General features: G+C 46.3%; 2 protein-coding genes across 4 annotated transcripts; both read right to left on the bottom strand.

The window, feature by feature from the left end:
• Positions 1-1,497: 1,497 nt before the first annotated feature.
• klf5a (Kruppel like factor 5a) lies at positions 1,498-9,165 on the bottom strand. Of its 3 annotated transcripts, none has more exons than XM_088384649.1 (4): positions 8,763-9,165; positions 7,151-8,108; positions 5,324-5,383; positions 1,498-3,469 (listed from the first exon to the last, which is right to left on the bottom strand). In XM_088384649.1, the coding sequence occupies exons 1-4, from the start codon at positions 8,919-8,921 to the stop codon at positions 3,291-3,293; spliced, it is 1,356 nt and encodes a 451-aa protein (XP_088240775.1). In that variant the 5' UTR covers positions 8,922-9,165; the 3' UTR covers positions 1,498-3,290. The 3 variants fall into 3 exon arrangements, with proteins under 3 accessions (XP_088240775.1, XP_088240776.1, XP_088240777.1); XM_088384650.1 differs by lacking the exon at positions 8,763-9,165 and adding an exon at positions 8,427-8,648; XM_088384651.1 differs by lacking the exon at positions 8,763-9,165 and adding an exon at positions 8,188-8,416.
• A 686-nt stretch (positions 9,166-9,851) lies between these two features.
• pibf1 (progesterone immunomodulatory binding factor 1) lies at positions 9,852-22,657 on the bottom strand. The gene is made up of 18 exons (XM_088384647.1): positions 22,128-22,657; positions 21,858-21,958; positions 21,598-21,796; positions 21,410-21,529; positions 20,810-20,943; positions 20,456-20,564; positions 20,026-20,145; positions 19,890-19,951; positions 19,689-19,814; positions 19,515-19,613; positions 16,540-16,705; positions 15,620-15,770; positions 15,148-15,238; positions 14,150-14,252; positions 12,742-12,872; positions 11,332-11,416; positions 10,352-10,531; positions 9,852-10,032 (listed from the first exon to the last, which is right to left on the bottom strand). Exons 1-18 carry the CDS (start codon positions 22,386-22,388, stop codon positions 9,979-9,981), a joined length of 2,292 nt encoding a protein of 763 aa, XP_088240773.1. The 5' UTR covers positions 22,389-22,657; the 3' UTR covers positions 9,852-9,978.
• Positions 22,658-22,903: the final 246 nt, after the last annotated feature.

The following is a 22,903-nucleotide window of genomic DNA, read 5'->3' as shown; positions in this document are numbered from 1 at the left end:
TAGATTGTTCCTCTTGCCATCTTTTTCTCTCTCTTTTTTTGACATCTGAGGTACATTACAGCAGCCAGGCCTGAGTCACATTTCGGACCTAAACCAAGAACATATGTGCTCTCTGTGCGCGCTCGCGTGTGCGTGTATGTTAGGATGCAGTGGGATTCCCCCCGCGCTGTTCCCAGAGTGCTGCTGGACTTTTATTTTCTTGTCCATTGTCTCATGCTGTGATATAAAAGGCTTATTGTTTGCCGAGCAGCCGGGGTGCTGCTGCAGGTTAACTGACAGTCCCCAGCCACACCATTCTCATCCTTCTTCTCCACTCTTGACTCCCGAATTGAAGATTTCGAAATGCCGTTAATCCACCCCATCCCCAAAATAAACAAAAGTGCTGTGGACGTTTAAATGCGTCAAGCAGATGACACAGTTGTGAATAGCGAACAGCATGTCAAAAAGCCTGCACAGATCTTCAACTTGAGTCATGCAACGAGTCAGCTTCGATCACACTGCGTTTATTTTCTTTGCTGTACTTTTGAAAGTAAATCATTATTTTGCCATCAAAAACACTTTCCCAGTCTTGTTTTGTTGTATAATTTGAGATGTTAAAGAGCAAAAAATGTTCACCTCAAAGTTATTATGCTTCATGTGAACATCTGGGCGTGAGTGGAGGCATACAGCAGCCCCTTATGAGTATTCGTGATACATTCAAGGACACCAAAGTTTTCATCGGATTTGCTATTAAAATGCATCTACATGGACTTCAAATGCGCTGCTAGAAGCTAACGAGTGGAAGAATCTTGTTGATTTCAAATGTCTAACACATGGCTAAGCTTTAATAGCATCGTTTTATTGTTCTCTCACGTCATTACTTTTCAGACGCAAGTGTTCCTTGTTGAAAGGTCAGCAGAAGATGCCTGCTGGCGTCAATGCAGTCAAACTCATCCAAAACCGACTTTGCTTGATACTATGTTTTCGTGTCACAACTATTATTGCAGTTCAAACAAATTAAAAGTTCACGTTGGAGTGGAAAGAACATCTCGGTCGGACTCTTCCTGTGGTGAGATTTTTGTTTTGTTTCGTTCAGCTGATTTGGAGTAGCTTTGGCTGGCTGCTAAAAACATCGGCAAAGGTTATTCTTGTCAATATAGTTCAAGCGTGCTTTTACATTGTATTTCCTGTTTTTTGTTTTGCATTCACACTTTTCTATTTTCTAATTTCATTTTTTGTCCATTTAAAATCCACTATTATGTCAACATTAAGGCCATTTCAACTTTGTGTCTTGAGCTAACAAAATGCAATTGGGTGGAACACCTTGACATGAAAGAGAAAATGCCGTTTATGACATTTCTACTCAAGTTTCTTCCTCAAGAGCTTTAACAACAACATCCAAAGATGGAAGATTAATGACACAACTACCTATAATTGAGCATTTACCGTTGCCACCCAAGAATGTGCTTGTGAGCGAGAAATGTCACAAAACATTGCAAAGCACGCGTGAAAGTGTCAGCTGGTTTCTTGTCTTCTTTTTATTAAGTTTCACTCAGTTGAAGAAAAACAACTTTTGTCTTTGGAAAGTTAAAAGAACAAGAGAAAAAAAAAAAGAAAAAAATACATCCCAAAAACAAAACAATTTGCATGACAAAAATTAACATGAAAACAATTTTGAAAGCGGGGCGACTTCCTATTTTTTTTGCCCCTTTGTTTACAAAAAAAAACTAAAAAAAAAATATTTACAGTGCATCACTATATATTTACATTAAGGCATTTTTGCTGGGGCCAAATAAGACGGGCAACGTGATAGCAAGCCCACAAATAAATAGTCAGACCGAGCATGATATTTCCCTTGACAATGCGATTCTCTGAATGCTACCAACTGTGGCTCAACACAAACACACAAAAACTTTGGACCGATTTGCATGTGAGCTGAGGAAACATTTTTTTTCTTGTTGTTGTGACAAAGATTAAAAACAAACCCAAAACCAGCACCGATAGCGATTGTTTGAAAGTCTCAGTGCAACACAGCGCTGCTACCTTCAAGTCAACACAAGCAGACGAGATTGAGGCACTTTGAAGAAAGGTGGAGATGACGACGGTCTTCGGTTAAAAAAAAAAAAGCCGGGAAGATGCACGGCAAAAAAAAAAAAGAAGAAGAAGTTGAGAGTGTTTTTCAAGCTGCTCGTGTTTGTGTCTGCTTTGCTAAAAGACAAAATGAATAATTGATCAGCTAATTGCTGCTCTTTGGCAACCTCCGGCTTGCTGAATTAAAAAAAAAAAAAAATCCTTCTATGTGTCCGCCCCTTTTTTCCTTTCCTTCCATCTCCCGATGCACTGATCGTCCAGCGGTGTAGTTTTTACTCACTCGCTTGTCTGTCCGCATTACCAATTATTTTTTTTTTCTTAGTGCAAACCAAAGAATATGGCTGTAGAACAAACAAAAAAGAAAAAGCACAATCTGGATTTTCCAGTTCGAGGAAGTAACAAAATAGGATTTGGCTTGACTAGTTTCACACATTCATTCATGCATTTATACAAACGATGAACCAAAAATGTCCTTTACAGATGAACTTGAGAAAACTTCACAAGTGTTCTTTAAATATTTAAGCATTAAACAATTGCCCGGCAGCTGGAGATTTCCAAGGGGCCCTCAAACGTCTCATCAAAACAGATTTAAAACAATTACTCGTGTTTTGGTCGAATTTCCAAGTGCTTGACTTCATCATGATACATTCAAGCGCTCCCCCTTCGAGATGGACTATTCCAACTGTTTGGAATATGACGCCCATCTCAGACGTGCCGAAGACGACTGCTTGAATAACATACTGAACCAAATGGTGCATTGAGGGCCCTGAAACTTGGATTTCAAAACCAAGTTCACTTATAAAGGTTTGACTGCATTTTCGGTTCATCATAAAATTTCATCCGTCGTGGAAAAACAAGCAGTCACACTCACAACTGTGGCCAATTTAGAGTCTTCAATGAAGCTAACGTGCATGTTTTTGGAATGTGGGAACCCCGAGTACCCGGAGAACACGCAAACTCCGCGCAGGTCGAACCTCACGCTAACACGCGGTGGCGGCGGGTTAAGTGCTATCATTCCACTCATCAAAGGGCTGCAATTTTTTCTTTCTTTCGAGTCTATCTGAAGCTTCCAGTTGCTCCTGTGGGAGTGGGTCAGACTTTGCTCCCCGTCAGCGGAGGGACGACAAAAAACAAGAACCCCGCCCCTCCCCCCCCCAAAACATAGAAAAACAACAAGGAAAAAAAATGGCGGCATGAGCGAGTGCTTTGGTGGTCAAGTGTTAGTTCTGGTGCCTCTTCATGTGCAGGGCCAGGTGGTCCGAGCGGGAGAAGGAGCGCGAGCACACGGCGCACTGGAAGGGCTTGGCGCCCGTGTGCTTGCGGTAATGGCGCGTCAGCTCGTCCGAGCGGGCGAATCGCCAGTCGCAGCTGTCCCACGTGCAGTGGTACGGCTTCTCACCTGCGAAGCAGAGGCAGCGTCACAAAAGGCTCAACCATGCGATGGGGCCTTGTTGTTTTTGCTGTTTTTTGTTGCAGAATGCTGCTGACTTGTCACATGTCCTTTGTTCGAACTTCACACTCAAGTCATTCCTTCCCACAACAGTTGACACGCATATGACAAAGTAACTGACGCTGAGTTGCGGTGACTCACGGATTAGGACAAACCGGAAAGACGGGTTGGCCCCCGCCTCCGGTGTCGGCCATTTTCTTGTGCCTTTGTCACCTGTCACCCTCAAAACTCTCTCATTCGTCTTCTCCTAAAGCAAACATTTTCCCCCCGAAGGGCCATGAACTGTGTGCTTGGGTACACAATGTCGTCCTCTCACATTGCTTTATAAACTTGAAGTAGTGATAATGGGACCGGATTGGAACATGTTCCCGCCTTGTGATCAAAGTCAACAAAAACTTGATTAGCCGACGGCAGGAAGGATTCTCCTTGCGATGCCAACCAAATAACATAAAGTCTGTCATGCTTTCAACAAAGCAGTTGCAGGATCCATGAAGATTTCAAAGTTATTATCTTGGGCGCTCCCTGGCTTTTTAATATTTTTTTACATTTGTTTTGAACGTTTCCCTTCATTATTATCACTCGTCTTCACTGATTGGCTGGGAGAAATCACGCGCTCCTGCTGCGGTATAGTGACTCATAAATTTGCACTTCAGCTCACATTGCCAAATACTGTCCCTTAAATTGTAAAAGGCACACAATTTGGCATCAGTCTGCAAGATGAGACACATTTTGATTCTGCTAAAAAAGTTTTATGATTTAAGATCATTTTTTTAAATGCAGGAGAGAGCGTGCAGAGAAAACAATGAACCGGGCGGGGAGTTCATATCGCGCAACACAACGCACACACACAAACAATCAGGATAATGGATGTTGATGGAGATTAGAGGGGGAACTCCCCCGGGGACCCAAACGCATTAGGAATCATCTCATAGAGATTAGTGACAGGTGTATATGTGTGTGCGCGCGTCCGTGCGTGCACGCGCGGGTGCAGTCAAGCGGTTTGTATAAGAGCGGCGCATCGAGTAACAAAAAGAAAGGCGATGGGGGAGCGGGCAGGCGGGCGGGGGAGGGCCGGGGGCATCCTGGGAGGGTTTTGAAGGTGGAAGAAGAAAAAACACATTGAGTGAAAGCTACAAAGAAAAGACAATAAGGAAATTGGTTGTGCGTATCTTTGTGCGCCCAAGCAGAGTTTAATTGTTGGGTTCTATTCCCTCCCCCCCACCTCCATCCGACTGGCCTAAGGTGTGCAAGTGTATGTGTGTAAGACATGGAATGTGTAGATATCAACAGAAGCTTTGTTTACTTAGCTGCTCGAAGGTGGGGCCCAAAAAACATCTCCCGTGCCTTGTTTGTTGCTTCTGCGCGTCCAAACTAACAATCGGGACGACGGGACGGGCCAGCGGGAGAGGAAGCGTGGAAGCGAAAGCAACTAGAAGGCCACAATGGTCTGCGCAAGGCGGCCGGACGATTGCTGATTGGGATTTTCAACACATTTGCTTGTGATTGTGCTCGAGTTGGCCATTGAAACAATTAATGGAAAGATTTGGCACGATTACGCGGTATGTGCGCGAGCGCGTGCATTTCTTGGTAAGCGAGCCGACATTGCAGCACATACTCCGAGTGTCACATGGCAGAAGCGCGTCGCTTCCACCTGTTTTGATGGAATCGTATATTAAGTGGACGAATGGCGGGGCGGGCTACGCTTACACATGCACACAAACGCACGCCAGGAACGCGAGAGCCCGCCTGGCAACACGATGCCGGGCGCCGATGCCGAAACACGAGTCGAAAGGAAGGTCTTACCCGTGTGGGTCCTGAGGTGGGCTTTCAGATGGGACGACTTGGTGTAGACCTTCTTGCAGCCTGCGGGGACAGAAAGCAACGCAAATCAATCACGGGTCGTCGTGGAAGAATGCAACTAGAGTCACCTGGCAAAAAGCATCCCGCGATAAAGTGAGATGTTAGTCAGGATTGGAAACTGATTCGACTGAGCCTGTGCACATGTTCCACATTCTAAAACAAAGTTCACATATTGAATTGAATCTATTCACAAATCGACGATGTGCAATTAGCGTTCCAACCGCTTTATCATATATATATATATATATATCACATTTTTTTAATGGCACATCTGATGATGTATCACAGCAGATAAATGTCCCAAAAAGTAATTTGTCCAATTAAAATATATATATATATATCGTAGCAGACAAATGTCCCAAAAAGTAATTTGGCCAATTAAAAAAAAACACGGAAGCAGACAAATGTCCCCTAAAAATAATTTGCCCAATTAAAAAAATCCAATGAAAGAACACATCGCAGGGGACCAAACAGGTTGAACCGACCACGCTTGCTCATTATGACGTCACAATCGAGACAATTAACATTCACGTCTGCATTCCTAATGAGGTTCTTCAGCAAGGTTCACTTTGAAACACTTCCCTCCAGGTGAGTTTGGCAAGGAGAGAATCTCTCCTTGACGCGTGAGACCGAGAGCACTCAGCATCATTTGAATTGGAAGACGTGCGCAAACACGCTTACGGGAAACTAGCCGGGCTTTGAAGCCTTTTTCTTTTTTATAAGCTGACGCCACTCGGCCTGCAAGTAGCTGCACATCGAGGAGCACCCGTGAGAGCGTCAGATAAATTGAGGAGGAATCAAAAGATTCCAAGCAGCCAACTAACGCAGCTCGTTGAGCCGCGAGCCTTCGCACTGACAAAACAGGCCTGCTTAATTAACACCAATACGCCCACGGATTCATTCCAACATCGTCGCAGTCATGTCTTGAAAGCACAAGCATCTGTGAAAACTGACTGACTGACTGCCGACGGGGCTGCGGCCATAAATCGTCTTGATAGTACACAAAGGGAACAAAATCGAGCTGTGAAAAACAAAACAAAAAGAAAAGAAAAGGAACTCGAGTAACAAGTTGTAATCACTCATCAGCTTGCTAATGCTTCAACAGACATGAAACAACAAAGTCACAGCACAAACGTCAACACCTAATTGCGCAACTTCACCTCCGGAACAGTCCGGAATTTTCTCGTGACTACTCGAGTACGAAGCCGAGGAATTAGAAGGAATCGCTTCAATGTGACCTGTGGCTTCTTGAGTTGTATCTGCAAACAAAGCGAGATTTGCCATCAGACCTACTAAACAGGTTCATAATTATGGGTTCGGAGGTAAAGAGCGATATCACTCGAAGGTGACCCATGAGATTATCAAGATAATCGCTCACGATGATCTAACATCGGAAAGGAAGGCAAATGCTCAAACGCTGCCAAGGCATGCTGACACCTTCTGCAAATAAACATGGCCGGAGCATGTTTGTCCAGTCGCAACTCACATCTGGCAACAATAAAAGGTGAAGCTTCTTCACACGGGATACGGCTGACACTTGTCAGAAATTCTCAAGCGGGATTGACTAAAAAAAAAATATATAAAAATTCTTGGAAGAGCGCAACCTGGATCCATGTGAAAATGTCAATGGGCCTGTGCCACACCCCTCCTTCCATCTTGTGCTTCAGCAGTTTTGCCTTGGCATACAAGCTAGCTAGCAACGATAGTGATTAAATGCTCAACTAGCTTTGCCGATACCAGCAACAACGACAAAGGTGCTTTTGTTCCAACCTGGATAATCACAGTGGTGGATCCGCCGCTTCTCCAGGTCCGGGTTGTTCCTGCGGTTGTAGCGGGAGGCTGTCAGGGCCTGCGTGGCCACCGGGGCGTGAGGCAGTGGTGCTGCCTGCCCTGGGACGGCGGGAGCAGCACCTGAAGCCAGCGGCGGCGCCAGGGGGTCGCCCGCCAGTCCTGGGGCGCCGCCCGCCAGCTTGGAGGCGATGGAGGCCGCGTATGAGGGCGGCGGCGACATGGTGTGGAGGAGCTCCTTCTGCCTGTCGGGACTGCCCGGCTCTGAGCTGGGTGGTGAGGGTGGCAGGTAGGGCGCCTGCTGCTGGAAAAAGTGGGTGTGTGGGCGAGAGTACGAGGGCCCGGCGCAGAAGGAAGACTTAGCAGTCTGCTCTTGTTGGGGACTACGGAAGGACGTGTGGACGGCGGAGGAGTGCGGAGGGTGCTCCTGCTGCTGTTGAGGGTCGGGATGATGGTGGTGAGCCTCCATGCCGTCGCCATGGTGATGGTCCAAGCCGGAGATCAGCAGCTGGAAGAGCGAGGCGCCGCCGTCATGCTGGTGGAGCTGCTGCTCGAACGGCGACGTCATCTCCTGTTTGATGAACACCTCCGGCACTGCCTCGCCACCAGGCTGATTGAAAGCGCTGGTGAAGTCAGGCAAGCCCGCAAGGTTGGTTTCCATGGCGCCGCAGCTACCCGTGGCCACATGGAGGTTCTGAGAGAAGCACGGCGCTGCCGATTCCGTCTTAATCTGCACGAGGTCCCCGTGGGACTGAGGGGGCCGCGGCGGCTGAGCCAAGCCCGACCTCGGGTAGGCCACGTCAGGCAGGAAGAGATTCATGTTGAGGGTGTACGGTGCCTCCCCGAAGAAGTGATCCACCTCTGCGGCGCTGTCTCTTTGGGACTTCTGAGCGTCTGCGAGCGGCTCCGGGGAGAGATAGCGGTCCATCTCACACTTTGCCTGAGGAAGGACACAAAAATAATTAAGCATTTCGCTCAGCTTCTGCCAAGAACCACTCTAGATTTGATCGGCACGTCACCGCTCAGTTATTTATCAAGTAGTCATCAATAGGCGGCTGCCACATTCCCACTCTGCCTGTAAGGCTCAACTCACAAACCCGCGTGCACTCCACTATTTACTGCGATGACTTTGCGCATTTGCTTCCAAATCGAAAAAGGATTTAGCTTGCAGAGAGGAAGAGGGGAACACCCCACGCTTCCTTGCAGTAGTCGTCCTGGTCTGTCTGGGCTACTTCGAAGCTCCCGTGGCGGCTCTTACGCGCTGCTCTCGCCTTCATTTGCTCTCCTGCAGGGCAGCGAGAGTTAGCGGGACCTTTCAGACCATGCAGGGTCAGTTGTTGCCAGCCGACAACTGCTCGCCAACTGGCTGCGCACGCACAACGCGAAAAGAATGCAAGGAGGGATGCCTGGCGTGTTTACCGCAAATGCTTCGCGATTTATTTAAAAGAACGAAAGAAAAACAAGAGCGAAAGCGTGCTGGGTTGAAATGGTGTGGCAGGCCGGTTAAGAAAAACAGCCGCCACGCCCATTGAATCCCAAACACAATCGATCACAACGAGCGCGAGCTTTTTCCGTTTCTATTTTTGTTTCCTACCTGTGTGTAGACGCTTACACCGCTTCTGTCCGAGTCGCTCATCTTAAACTCCAAGCCTAAGTCCTCCAGGTGGAAGTGGAATCCTGCCTTGTGCAGCGGGTAGAAGGGCTCCTCGTGCCCGCCGCCGCCGCCTCCGCTCATCGCCAGTGTCGCAGTCATGGAGCTCCCAAAAGGGGGGAGAGAGAAAACAAAAAGACTTGGACCGAGCTCCGTTTGAGTACGCCGAAAAGAGGAAGAAGAGGAGGAGGATGCTACAGTCGAGCCGGGGGAGGGAGTGGAGCCGGACGATCTTGCTTACATCCCAGTTTGCACTTGTCTCGCCTCCTCCAGCGGCCCACCATCAGTTTTCTGTGCGCGGCGTGCAGGGCGGAGCGGGAGCGAGAGCGGGCCTGGTGTAAATACAGCACACGCGCCGCCTACCAGACCTTTAAAAAGCTACCCATCACTCATTCAAGCGCGGCCACCGCCCTGAACGCGCCGTCCAAATACATTAAGCACGCGTGCACGCTGCACCGCACAACCACAAGGGCAAATCAAGGTTGAACAAACCTTGACACGCTCCGGATGATTTGAGGGGGTTAGCCGATTAAATAAATCATTTTAGATTATCCCAATTATTGATTTCAATGGAAACAAAAGAAAATAAGGGGGAAATGACATCTATGAAATTTTAAGCCATGCCAATGAGTCTATTAGAAAAATGTCCTCGATTTAAAATAAGGGAGAAATTGACTTCAGGAAATTCTAATCATTGCCACTGAGTCCTTAAAAAGTAAATAAATCTATGGTTGTCTAAAATCCACAAAGGCGACATAATGCAAATTCTTTAGTTGAAGGCATTTAGTGCAGGCAAAGCAGATGAAAATATTTCTAAAAAATAAAAAGGAAACTTCAGGAAAAACTGGCCAAGAACCAAGGAAGGAATTTCAGTACTGTTGTTGAGCACAAGACTTAATGTGCAACAGCAGCTGCGCTCAACTCGCAACTACCAGGTGGATTTCCCTTTTGTGCTTTGAGGTCATGTCATGTATGCCAAGCGTCCAATTTAACCGATGAGAAGATGGAGAGGCGCAATAACAGCGACGTGTGCCAGGAAAGAGGAATGTATTACCTGAGCAACACCTGGACAAGTGGGAAAATGACTTTACAAAGTTTATAAATAAAAAAAACCCAAACAGTTTAATTTTAGGAAAAAAAAACAAACAGGTATCAGTCGTTATTTGGGTTTCTGCTTGAGTCTTTGGTACCAATCAGGAGTTTCTCTTTTTGTCTGGAAATAAAACAGAGGAAACATTTGAATCAAAACATGACATTGTGGGACTGGAAAAATAATAATGAAATATGCTATTATAATTGATTAGGATGCGCCGGTGTGTCATACACACACCTTATTTGAGCCCAAATTAACAATCATGTCTCCCTCCCACTTTACATATCAAGAAAAGATCAAAGTTGTGTGATTCTCTGGCAACTGTTGCTCAAATGAAACCCAACTGACAAAAACGTTTTTTCCTTCCGTCTTGCCAACCTCGCGTCTCGGCTGAGAACGTGTGACTCACGCATGGGTGTTGGCCCCGTTAGACACTTACAAAAACGGTGGGTGCAGGTTTGTCGGGCGACTCGTCCTTGACGGGCCCGCCGTCCGACTTGGAGCGCCGCTTGACCGAGCCGGCGGTCTCCGGGTGGACTGTGGCCGCCTCCAAGAGGGTTGGCGCGTTTTCTTGTTGTGAGCGCATGCTGATCAGGACCTGTTTCATCATGGCTAACTCCTATAAAATATGAATAAATTCTATGTTTGTGTTGAATATTATTATCATCATAAATAATAATTTGGGGAGAAATAGATGAGAATTAGATAATTTGCCAGGGTCTAGAACCAGCTCTTAAGGGCGACCCCGGGGCTCAACGAGCTTCAAGAATCTTGCGGGGCAGAAGGGGAGGACTATGAGCCATTTTGCTGTTCTATTTATCACCCCTGAGGACAGGAGCCCTGGCATGTCACACAAACACACACACACACACACACACACACACACACACACACACACACACACACACACACACACACAGACACACACACACACACACACACACACACACACACACACACACACACACACACACACACACACTGCGGTGGCATCTCAACCAGGCAGGCGGAGGAACAGCTGTCTATGACATGGCACATACTTCATACAGCAAACGGCAAGTGCTGGGGGGGGATGCAGGAGGGGGGTGGACCTGTTTTCACACAGGCGGGCAGGCGGGCGCGCGCACACATAATCGTAAAGGAATTGTTGCAACACAGTGAGAGAACTTGACTGGTGTGAAAAGCCTGAATGTTTGTTTTCAAAGCGACTCCTGCAGATGGCCAACAGGCACAAGTGACTCGATCGCCGTTGCGTTGGTTCGAGGCTCTCCTGACGACACTTTGAATCATTGTTTGGTGTATATTTGGGCTTTAAATGATAAACAGAGGCAATGATGAATATTTTTAGGGGAGGGGTCAAAATGTTGCTATTGGTGGCAGATCTCTGTCCACACAAGCAAGGGACGTCATGGCATGTACCTCCCGATGGTTAAGGAGCCGCTCCAGATCGGCGGCCATGTTGTCCTTCACCTGCAGCAGAACCGTCCGCTCTTTCCTCAGGGAACTGGCGACACAAAGTGCAAGAGATTAAAAAAAAAATAAACGTCTGGGTGCTCAATTTGCCTCAATTTACGCAACATGTCAGACGGTCTTATGATGACTAAGAGTGACTCAACGCAAGGTGCAATTGCGCGTGAAGTGATCTTCTTTTGTATCAGGGTGGAGTCTGATCAGAATCAGCATGCGTCACCTCCCGTATGTTTGAAGACAGGACGACATGAATGGACTGTGACCCTGCATGAGTATCAAAAGTGGGCGCCAGCCTCACTGCCAACTGCTGAACGTGGAGGAAACTGATGAGAATATCTTGGCGTCAGCAGCCACCTTTTGTCCGAATAAAAGTGACGCATTAAAAAAAAAACAAATGACGCCACTGTAACACAGACACGTGACATTCCACGATGCACAATGAATAGCGAAGCGGTGTGTTAAATAGTGACTTCCGTCCTGCGCCGTCACATGACCTGAAGGCCACTTGTGGCTAGCGGCGCCTGCTAATGTTGCATTTCAAAGGTGTCACCCGCAGGCGCTGGTGAGGCAAACGAGCCACCATGCTGGCATTAGATAATCACTTCAAGAGAAATTAAAGTGAAACAGCTATCTCAATACATGCAACAGCTGCTTTGGCTCAAATGTGCTACTTTTCCCGAATCTTGTTCACAAATGTGTCTAAACCTGTTGGTGAGCACTTCTTCTTTGCCGAGGTAATCCATCCACCTCATACTGTAGGTGTGGCGTGCTGAGATACTGATTAGGAAGCATGAGTGTTGCGGCCCACGGCTGGCCCAAGGCACGCCGGTGCAATAAATGTGAGGCCAACGGTGGTCACAGCAGATTCTAGGTGACCCTGCTGGCCAATTACAGAGCGCACTTGAATTTACACTTGAGGAGAAGTTTAAGTCTGACGTGCATGTTTTTGAAATGGAGGCAGAAACTGAAGTGCCAGATCAAAAAAAAAAAAAAAGCCGTCGATGAGATTTGAACCTCAGGACCTCCTAACTGTCAAGCAGACGTTTACTCTTGTTACCCTTGGTAACAACAGATTGCTGGGTTATTAAGCAAAGTGTGTTCCAAAGTATTTTTCCGTCGTAATTGTGTATTGCATTGATTTTCATCCAGCTGTAATCACCCACGTTAAAAACACCAATATGGAATTGTGAAGGTGCCAAAGCCGCCGATGAGAAAAAAGTGCTAAATCACTCAAGGCTTGGGAGAGATGGATGACTGCCAATCAGGAGTCCTTTGCAGTGGAACAAAAGAAATGAAGATAATCGCATCAAATTAAAGGTGTTGTGTCAATATGTAGCGCGTGTGCGTGTGTATGCGTACGTGACATCGTCCTCGAGTGACGCCACGCGTTGCTTGAGGCTGTTGATCTCTCCGTCCTTGTGTCTCACCGTCTCGATCAGGTAGCTGTAGGGCTGCTGCGTCTGCTCCAGCAGCCGCTGGGCTGCCAGCAGCTGCACAGAAAATGCTCGGCTCAACAAACACAAATCCGAATTATTCTGCTTGTGTGCTGTCCGCTTGGAGCTTTGCCTCCGTTAAGCAGCAAAACAGAGTTCAAGTACGGACTCGGCTTTGGGTTTGCTTGAAAGATCACACGAGGCCCTTTAAAGTGATTGATAAGGTGGACAGTCTGGAGTGGATTTTCATGTTTTGCTTCACATTGTGCCAAACGCTGCAATATTCTGGGCCGCGGCCTAGTGGCTAGGAATCCCCCTTCCCTAAATTGCCTCCGTCTTGGGATGGTTCATTTTGGAAACCAACAGAGGGCCCCAAATTCAATTCTCCATTACATGCATTATTTTCAAAATGATGTCACAGCCCCCGACTCGACGAAGCGACACCAAGCTTGCATGCAGAAGGAAAAGCAGCGTTGCGGCGCCTTTATTATCTGGTCTAAAATCTACGGAGACACGGACCAAGTCTGCTTGTTACACATTAAACCAGGTTTACAGCCCGCAAAAAGCGGGTAGGAGGGCACAGCCAAGTGGGTGGGAGGTTGAGGACAATAGTAAAGTTCGTCAGGGCGTCTGTGTGGGTGGTTAACACCCTTGGCTATACTGAGAAACTGTAATTTTTCACGCTTTCCTTTCATAGGCAGTGAATCATAAGGTATTCCCAATGAATGCCAGTCAGTCTTTGCTGACAGCTGAATGGCTGGTTTATTTAGCTTCGAGTGGTGCCCCGCCTTTTTGCACTCAACCATCGCAACACTCGTGCGGCTTGAAAAACTTTCTGAAAAAAACAATGAATGCGATTAAAAAGAAAAAAGACAAAAAAAACTGGACACCTGCACCGTCAACCTGACATTTTTTCAGCCTTACGATAACTTTGGAAGTGGAGCACGAGCGGGGCACATGTGAGCAAAGTCTCTGCGTCCGGGCACTGAGAGAGAATAAGGCCGCTGCCGTCACGGTTGGTGGCCATGCTTTTTTCTCTCTGAGTCAACAAGTGTGACAGACAGATACCGCCACTTCTCACACTTTGTCACTCACTTTAGCTGTTGTGTTTGCCATCAACAGAAAGTTTTCGTGAAAGGACACAGAGTCGATTGTGCAAGGTGAATTGACTTTAGCACATGCCTGTTCAATGCCAATGGGGCAGGGAGGCTACCCTTGATGGAGGTTGGGAGACAACGTTAGGGAAGCGCAGATGTGGACGCAAAGGTGCCAAGGTTGCAAAATAAGACGCCGGCCGTTAGAGCAAAGGCTGCGGCGCCTCGCTCACTGTTTACCTCCTCAGATATCTGGCCTGTTTGGAACTGGTGCTTCTCCAAGTCTCTCCTCAGCGTTGTGTTTTGCCTCTCCAGCTGCAGCACCCTGCGGGCCAGGTGAACACTGCGCACACACATGTGCAAAGAGTGAGGAGAAAATTCCAAAACACTGCAAGTTACCACTAGTGTTACTTCAATATTTCCCTCATGGCTTACGTAACCATGACAGATGAGATCAATATGAACTTTATTTTAGTGTGTTGTGTGTTTTTAGAGTTGACTAGATCAAAGAGTGCGCGTGGACTATAAAAACACATGCAGGACACACGCATGCGATGCAAGTCACAACACAGCGAGTAGTAGCGTAGTAGTTGACTGCAGGAGAGGACGGGGAAAGTGCCTGAGAGCAGATGATGGCAGTATATCACACGGTGAGACGTCGACGTTTGGCAATGAGAGGAGGAAAAGCAAGAGGAATTTGTGCTGGTATGAAGGCTGTCATCCACCCGGGCAGGTTTAATGCCACTGCAAACATGAGTAGTGGAGAAAGCTCTTTGTCACCTGGCTGGCACACAACGGAGCAACTCACTTTGTGAGTTTTTTGTTGAGAAACGATGCAAAAATAAACACAAAGGCGTTTGTAGCTGTTGAAAGGGTCGTCGCCAAGACCACACAAGGTCGCGAGGTCACAGATTTGATTTGTATCGATCACAGAGTTCTTGGAGTTTCATCCAATCCCATCTCAAATCATTTTTCTCGATTGAAATTAATGGAAACGCCATTAATCGGTTCCAGCCTACCCACAAAGATGGAACATTTGCACCAAACTTGAAGGTTCAAATTGCAAATATGTTGTGCAAGACATGAAAAGATGTATTCGTTGATGTCATTGACTTCAAGTCAAGAACCAGCCCGACCAAAGAGGAGGAAAAAAGTTCCACTGTCCTAACAATGCCCAATGTGTTGTTTTACGCATGTGGATATTGGCGGCAGTACACGGTGTGCCTCAGGGTCCGCACCTCTGCTGAAGTCTCCTTCGAGCCGTGGTGGGAACATTGGCTCCGTAACCGTACGAGAAGAGGACCCTCTCCGCTTCTTCTTCATTCTCAACTGGACAGACACCAAAGCAAACAGCGGCTCTTCAGCAAATTTTGTTAAGCATACAACGGATAATAAAAAAAATCCATACACCCCTACTCAACTGTCAGTTTTTTTCGTGATCTAAAAATGAAGCCAAGATAAATAATTTGATTTCTTTTATAAGTGGTATAACTCATAAAAATGAAATCTTTCAGAGAGGGGAAGTTAAAATAAACAATTGAGATCATGTGTTTGCACAACTGTGCACACCCTCTAAAATATATTGAATTAATCGTACACATTCCGACTCATGCTAAATCGGAGTCAGCACACATCTACTCAAGCGTTCCCAAATCAACTGATTCTTTTTTTTTTTTTTTTTTTCTCAACACAACCACTGAGCGGCCTCACTTTCAGCAGCCTGCACGGTGACCTGATCCAGCTCCTGCTCGAGTTTTTCGTACGTCTCCAGGCGAGACGCCTGCTCGGCATTCTGAGCGTGAAGCTCGGCGGTGCGCTTCTCTGATGACGTCTGTAGCCGGTAAAACTCTTGCGTCAGGACCTGTCACAAAGGTGGAAACCAAGATGAAACACATTAATATCTTGATTTCCCCTCCTACGGGCAACTACTTTATGCTCTATCAAATTCTCACGAAAACATGACAGACAGCTTCCTAGGAAATGTTGATCTAGTCACAGCCACAGATTTGTTGGGCTTTGAAAAATTTTGTTTTTTTCTTATGTTATAATTAGTTGAGCTGGCCAATTTTGTGATTTTATGATTGAACTAATGAAACAAAAATAAGCTTCCCATAATATTCTCATTTATTGAGATGCACCTTTTCAGTCACGGCGCAATAAAAAAAAAAAACATTTTTGAGCAAGCCCCCAAAATGTTTTTTGCCCTATTAATTATCTTTTGGGGCAAGAATCTTATCACAAGATCAGCACCGTTTCTGCAAAAAAAGAAAAAAAAGAAAAAGAAATGCTAATAACCAGTAGTCTCACGTCAAAAGATAATCTGTAGCTTTCCTTTTAGTATTTTTTTTTTCCCTCTCTCTTCTTAATTAGTTTTTCTTGAGAAGTGCTCGGAGGCAACCGCGTCAGCCAAAAAACTTTGGGGGTGCTGTCTGATGACTAAAACTAAGCGCTGTGAGCGTGTTGAAAGAATTTTGCCTGATGACGAAGGCCTGCTGACAGGTTGGCAGCAAAACATAGCAACGGCGCATGAGGGAGAATAACTCGTAGACAAAAATAAGAAGGCAGCTCATCTGTGTAATGTTGCGTTACGGCCGGCAAATGCCTGACTTTTCTTTGGGGGGGGTGAGTACCTCCATTTTTTTGCGCTGTTTCTCACACTCCACCTGGCACTGGGCCAGAGCCTTGTCCGTCTCCTCCTTCAGCAACTGAGCGCGCTCGGCTTCGAAGGAGTGCAGCTTGGCCCGGTTTGACAACTCGGCCACCCTGCCGTCTGTACCGAGCTGCAGCTGGCGAAACCTGTCAGAGTGCAAAGACACGATAAAATAACTTTTTTTACGACCCACTTTTGAGCATGAAAGCAGTTTTATATACAGCGTGAAGTGTAAAGTCACGGGGCAGCGCGAATGCTTCGCTGGCCCGTAGTTCTGAGATTTGGATCTCCTGGCGTGTTGTGGTACTCCCGCTTCCTCCCAAATTCCCAAAACACACACGTTAGGTGAAAAGAGGACTCCAAAGTGTCAAATGAGACCGCTTGTCTGGAGCTGCCTTGTGATTGGTTGGCAACCGCTCCAAGGTGTAACGCCTCTTGGGCAAAGTCATGATGCTTCTTGGGCCTGGACGCAAGGGTGAAGCGATTCTGGAAAAGAATCTAATTGCTATGAGATTCTCTTTCAAAATGATTCAGGTCTTTGACTGACATGAGTCTGATCTGTCTGTCCCATGTACACAATTAGAGACAGTGACTCACTAGAGAACATCATTATAAAAAGGCACGAGGGGGGGGGGGGAACACATCATTCCATTCTCTTCCTAACACACAACTTGGCAAGCGCGGCGTCGCTCAACAGGACTGCCGAGTCTTGAAATGTCAGAACCTAGAGAAGCGCCCACAGCCATGCGCCGCTCTCGTTTGATGTTGGGTGATTGCGTTTGGCTCTTGGCGCAAGGAACCTATTGAGGGCAAAGCGGCGGGTTCTCAGAAGGCAGTTAAAAATGTAGTCAGTCAATTTGCAAGCTTGCACACAAAGCCTTAAATGTTGTGCGCTGTGTAACGTCGGAGTTCCGCATTGTTTAAAGCTTTAACTTTTGATGCCAATGTCATGACAACAATTTTAATTGAACCGGCAAATGTGTTGGTGGAGTCATGAGCCAAACACCTCTTGTGAATTTGTTAACATGTTGAGAATTTGGGACATCTGTATTCAAAAAATGTCATCAAATTCTCGCATTTGGTGTTTAGTCGGAAATTTCCGCAAATATCTTCCTGACTAGGGTTTGCTCTGCGACGCGGTTAAAAATAACAAAGCGGCTCTTGGAGCACGTTTGCTTCCTCGGGCCGCCGAGGTTGCTTCGGACAATATTAATAACTCCCGATTACAGCCGAGCTGATAGGATTTCATCATCCATAGAGCGTATTCAGCTGAGCTGCGCGCGCGCTGTGTGACGGACAAGTGCACATGGTCGACATTTTATGTCCTCCTTTATTGATGCCGCTCTGCAATCGAGAGGCAAGGAATGACTTGGTGTGAATGTGTCCTGGAACCCTGACGTGGAGAATCCCGAATTTTCCCTCCGTCTGGGCTCCAATGTGCGTTTTTAAAACAATGACGGCAACTCCCGCTGCAGCGTGTGCCCGCGCTACTGTCGTCCGACGCCATTTCAAGCTCGTCCGGCTCATTCTTTGCCCCAAAAATAGGGGCGAGCGTGGGGTTAGGGGTTAAGGGCTTGTGGCTAGCATCTGTCGTTGCTGGCTTGTGATGCGCGGCCGGAATGTAATCGTGGCAGAGAGAGTACGGGGGGGGGGAGCGATTGTGTGTGTCCATGTACATGCTTGTGCGTGTATGGAAAGTAAGAGCAACAGCTGGTGGTTTGGATCTGGAGAAATGACAAGCATGCAGTCCAAGCCTGGAGACGGACGGGGACACTGCTGCTGCTGCGCGTGTCATTCACAGCCTGTTTGACATACTGTAGTTCAAGTCAAATATGACAAAAATGTCAGACATACTTTAAATTATTTGCACACGCTGGAAGGACCACATTTCATTTTCCATATCTATAGCTATCAATATCCATACACAAATATAGTAAACACGGACTAAAAGTGTGTCATTTAATGGACCAAAAGAACCTACAAAGCTTAAAACTACAGTAGATGGTTGGTAAGCCCCCTCCCTTGCAATTGAAGTGACTTTTGACCCTGCCGCTTCATTCTTAGTATGAAACGGCAAATCAAAGTGCCAGCACGCACTTCTTCTAATGACAGGGTTGTAACGTCACATGGGACGCGTCGGCATTCATCATGGGCTGCGGGCATGTCAAGCGGTGTAAATTTGCATTTTGAAACTCAAGGCTGCCTCGCTAATTACGCTGCGTAACAATAATATGACCTTTTAAATGCTTGTGAAATATGATGCAGTCTCTGAGAAGAAAAAAAAACTGCACTGACTGGCTTGAAGTTCTTTCTGACAGTTTAAGCGCCGTTCTCAGGCTAATCCCTTTTTAGATTTGTGAGCTTTCAACCGCAACCAGGAAGTGACTTTAACGCTGACTTTTAATGTCAGTGGCAAAAGTGGACCTGCCAATGCTCACACGACTTTCAGGAGACAACGCCAAGACTTTGAGAGGCATTCATAATGACCATCTTCATTCTGTCACTTGATTGGTTAAGAGAAATAATTTCTTTATGAATTTATGAAAAGGTTTGTGCTAATTGTGGGCAACAAACTTAAATGTTATTAAGTGTTTTTAAATGCTCTTGCCCAGAGTCCGTGTCTGATTCTATAAACTTGTGGAGCTGTCTTGAAAGGCTCTGAAATAAGAGCTCAGGTTGCAAGAGCAGATCAACTTGTCAGGTTAAACGTAGTATTGATGCAGTTGGTTAAGTAATGACACAACCTCCATTTCACGATGCATTCATGACATCTGCATGAGCCTTCATCGTAATTTGCTGAGTAAGACGTGCACTGATTCCATTCCTTACGCAGGAGGTAAAAACATACAGTAGCTCCGTGCTGATCCAAATTGGGAGGCCTCAACCCAAAATGATCCTGAGGTTGTTCTAATACTTTTGCACACTTGAATCAAAAAACGGCGATGTCAAACGTACTGTTCCAAAAGCTGGTCGTATCGCGACTGGGTATCTCTCTCAGCAGCGAGGGCCCGCTCCTTCTCCAGCACCGCGTTGTCTCTGGCCTCACGCAGGTTTCTACCCAACAAAAAAAAACAGTTCATGAATCTTCAAAGGCGGAGAATGAACGGACGACGGCCGGGGATGCCGCACCTGTTCTCTCTCTCATACATCTCCCTGGACGTTCTCTGCAGGTTATCGATTTCCTGACCCGTCTTCAGTCGGATGTTCTCCAACTCGTCTCTCAGCTTGCGCTCATACTCTGACTTGTAGTGATCGCTGTAACAGAAAGCAAAAAAAAAAAAAAAAATGTGTTTGTGTGGTCACTTGAGGCTGAACGCAGCAGATGCCAACCTGGATGCCACGTATTTCTCATAGGCGTCCTCCCTGGCCTTCTTGGCGTCCTCCAGGTGCACCTGGAATAGGCCCGCCAGCGGTTAGACGTGGCACAGCCATGATGTAAGGCGCCGCCACCGTTGACTGTAACAACCTGCAGGCGCTCCAGTCGGTCTTCCTCATGCGCACAACGAACGCTCAGCTCCATGTTCTGTCTGTGCAGGTACTCCTTGTCCTTCTGCAGCAAGGTCGCTGACTGCTGCAACGACGCCATCTGCGGGGCAGAAACAACACTGCAGGCGTGGCAGGGAGGGACGCTGAGGGATTTTTTTTTCACCTCATGATCTGAATACCAATTTAAAAATATGTGCAAAAAATAGCAACATTTATATTTGTTAGAGAAAAAAAATGAAAGTGACGCTCTTTTCAAAGAAAAAAAATTGAAGCAATCATTACAGAAACAAAGATGTATTTTCTGCATAAAAAGCCATACTCATTTGAGAATTAAGTATTTTTGCTGACGGGGCAAGCGACAGCCATACAGCAAGGGCATTGCATGTCGGAGTCGGGCTTAGAATACTCACCTCTTTGCCGAGGGTGTCTCGCTCCTTGCTGAGGGCGGCGTGAGTCACGTTAAGTGTCTCGAATTTTCTCTTCACCTCCTTTAGTTCAGCTTCCAAGGCGTCACGCTCGCTACCGCACAAAAGAAAAGACACGCATCAACTCACTTGACATACCTGATTAGGATCAAGGGATAAAATAAATGATAATAGGATGGGTATAATAGGCCAATTTAATTGGCAAAAGATCCATAACCATTTTGGAGAACTTTACAAGCAATTTAAAGGCGACATTATGCATCTTTCCAACCACAACTGAAGCGTTCCCTCAAGTTTTAAAGTCTGTCTAGAGAACAGCGAGTGTTTTAAAAATGTCACCGTTTGACATTGGGGTAGTTTTCACGACGGTAGTCCCCATCTTGGATGTGCTGTTTGGTGTCAGCCAGCTCCAGCGTCAGTCGCTGACTCCTCAGCTCCATCTCCGTGCGGAGACGGCGTTCTTCCTCGTAGCTCTCAACGCACACAAATAAAATAACATTTGAAGTTAACACGTCAGAGGATAAGAATATGATATATGAGATAATAGGAGAATGAAAATATCTAATCTAGAAACATCATCAAGTTGTAATTGGGAGCAGTCACGTTCAAAGAGGACATTTTGTTGATATAAAATTGACATGACATTGATTGTATGCAAATTATATTTTTCACATGCCTTGTGCATGTGGTGCAAATTGCCAAACAACTTTAGTCATTTTCTACATCAGGAATTGTGCTGTGACCTTATCGGTGAGGGAAGAGAGGAGAAACGCTTGGCATTTTGTCATCTCATTTTAAAAGAAAGCAAACCTCACATTCATCACAATTACGCCACTCGCTCACTTAAGGGAGAATTTGTTCTGCTGTATGTTTGCTCATGTATTGCCAGTGGGTGTGAAATAACAAATTCGGGTTGATTGTAAAAGTACAGTGCACTACCTCCATCAGAGACTTCATTTGTGTCCGCTGCATCTCCAGGTCTTCGCTCAACGTGTCTTTCTTCACACTCAACTCGGCCACTTGAGCCCTTAACGGAGTCACCGCTTCGTAAAAGCGCACCTGAAAACATCATTTAAATAACATCAACATGGATGATAAATTCATGCAAGAAGTACAGAGCAACTCACAGCAACAAATTCCTGAATGGACATGGAGTCTTCGGAGAGGTCGCGAAGCTCAAGATAGCGCTCGTGCGACATGTCCAAGTCCCGCAGAGAGCGGCGCAGCTCTCCGGCCTTCTCCCGCATCTGCAGGTTGGCCTTCTCCAGCTGCTGCTGCCGGAGTAGGATGCCGTTCACTTCTTCTTTGCGCAGAGCCTGCTGCTTTCTGAAGACCAATGGATGATGATGAGGGCATACTTTTGGCTTCCTAGTGTACAGGCACCCACCTGTTGTCCTCCTGAGCGAGCTTTATCTCACTGTCCAGTCTCAGCGCCAACACTTGTTTCTGATGGAGGGCATCATTCAGCCTCTCTTCCAGTTCCTCCACCTAGAGTACAGCAACGGAGCACCACAATAACACGTTATTATATCATTACTATGTTATGTCAATATGTTATTATCATATTATTGTTGTGTTATTACAAGTTTTATTACTGTAACATTTTGAGTTTAAAAATATATACCGTGGTGCAGCAAACTCTGAAATTATTTTTTACCCTAGACATATAGTCAGCCTTCAAGTTATCTAAGGTGAGTTTTTTTTGGGAAAGCTCAATTTTCAGTAGCTGGACGTTCTGCAGTAGCTCCTTCCTCTCGATCAGCTGTCGGATGAGCTTCTGCGAGCCCGGCCGCATCTCGTCCGACGAGGAACCATCCTCAGCGGTGGGCACGGTGGTCTCAAGGCTGAGATCTTCTGACTCCATGTCTAGAGAGCTGGAGACGTTGGCGGCGCTCGACTTTGGCTTCTTCGGGGGCATTTTCCCTTTGCACCTCAGCTAGGCAATGCTAACGAATTAAGCGTCAATAAGTTATGCGCTACTTTGTGGATGGTCAAAGTTAACTCGCTGAAACGAGCAAGAATGGAACGCCATTTTATCTGTATTTAACACATATTACTTTAAATATTATATGCACATCAAACGAGACGACATAAAGAGGAGAGCTGTCAGATACACATTTCGTTATTTTCAAGGGTCCCGCTTCCTTCCGCAACAATCTCAGGGTACATCTTATTTGCAAATAGTCATTCTGTCCGTATCAGTATACTGTGAATACAGAGGCATTAGAATCGACAGAATGAGACGTACCCTTAATGTTAATACGCTGGTGTGTTTGAAAGCGTCCCCTGTTGTAAGATACGTGCAGTACAAGAACTCTATTTGCCTATCAGTTTGGGAAAGTCGATCTTCTATTTAAAATCAATACCCATATTCCATTAAAGGTCATAATTCTTAGGCCAAAAGTAGTACGAAAAGTGAGTTATTAGTAAGAC

Source organism: Syngnathus floridae, chromosome 9 (assembly GCF_059516105.1).
Source record: "Syngnathus floridae isolate MCC-2025c chromosome 9, RoL_Sflo_1.0, whole genome shotgun sequence".
NCBI lineage: Eukaryota > Metazoa > Chordata > Actinopteri > Syngnathiformes > Syngnathidae > Syngnathus > Syngnathus floridae.
This window is presented reverse-complemented; position numbering and strand designations above follow the sequence as displayed.

Bases quoted from the DNA above. Each gene is read 5' to 3' on its own strand.
- pibf1 (XM_088384647.1), bottom strand. From the start codon at position 22,388: ATGCCCCCGAAGAAGCCAAAGTCGAGCGCCGCCAACGTCTCCAGCTCT. The intron at 21,959-22,127 runs GTAAAAAATAAT...GCTGTACTCTAG, and splicing joins AGGCTGACTATATGTCTAGG to GTGGAGGAACTGGAAGAGAG. The intron at 11,417-12,741 runs GTACGCATACAC...TTGTGTCGCCAG, and splicing joins TCACTCGAGGACGATGTCAC to TTCCCTGAGGAAAGAGCGGA.
- klf5a (XM_088384649.1), bottom strand. From the start codon at position 8,921: ATGACTGCGACACTGGCGATGAGCGGAGGCGGCGGCGGCGGGCACGAG. The intron at 8,109-8,762 runs GTAGGAAACAAA...GTCCTTCCTCAG, and splicing joins GTGTAAGCGTCTACACACAG to GCAAAGTGTGAGATGGACCG. The intron at 5,384-7,150 runs GTTGGAACAAAA...CTGTCCCCGCAG, and splicing joins CCACCACTGTGATTATCCAG to GCTGCAAGAAGGTCTACACC.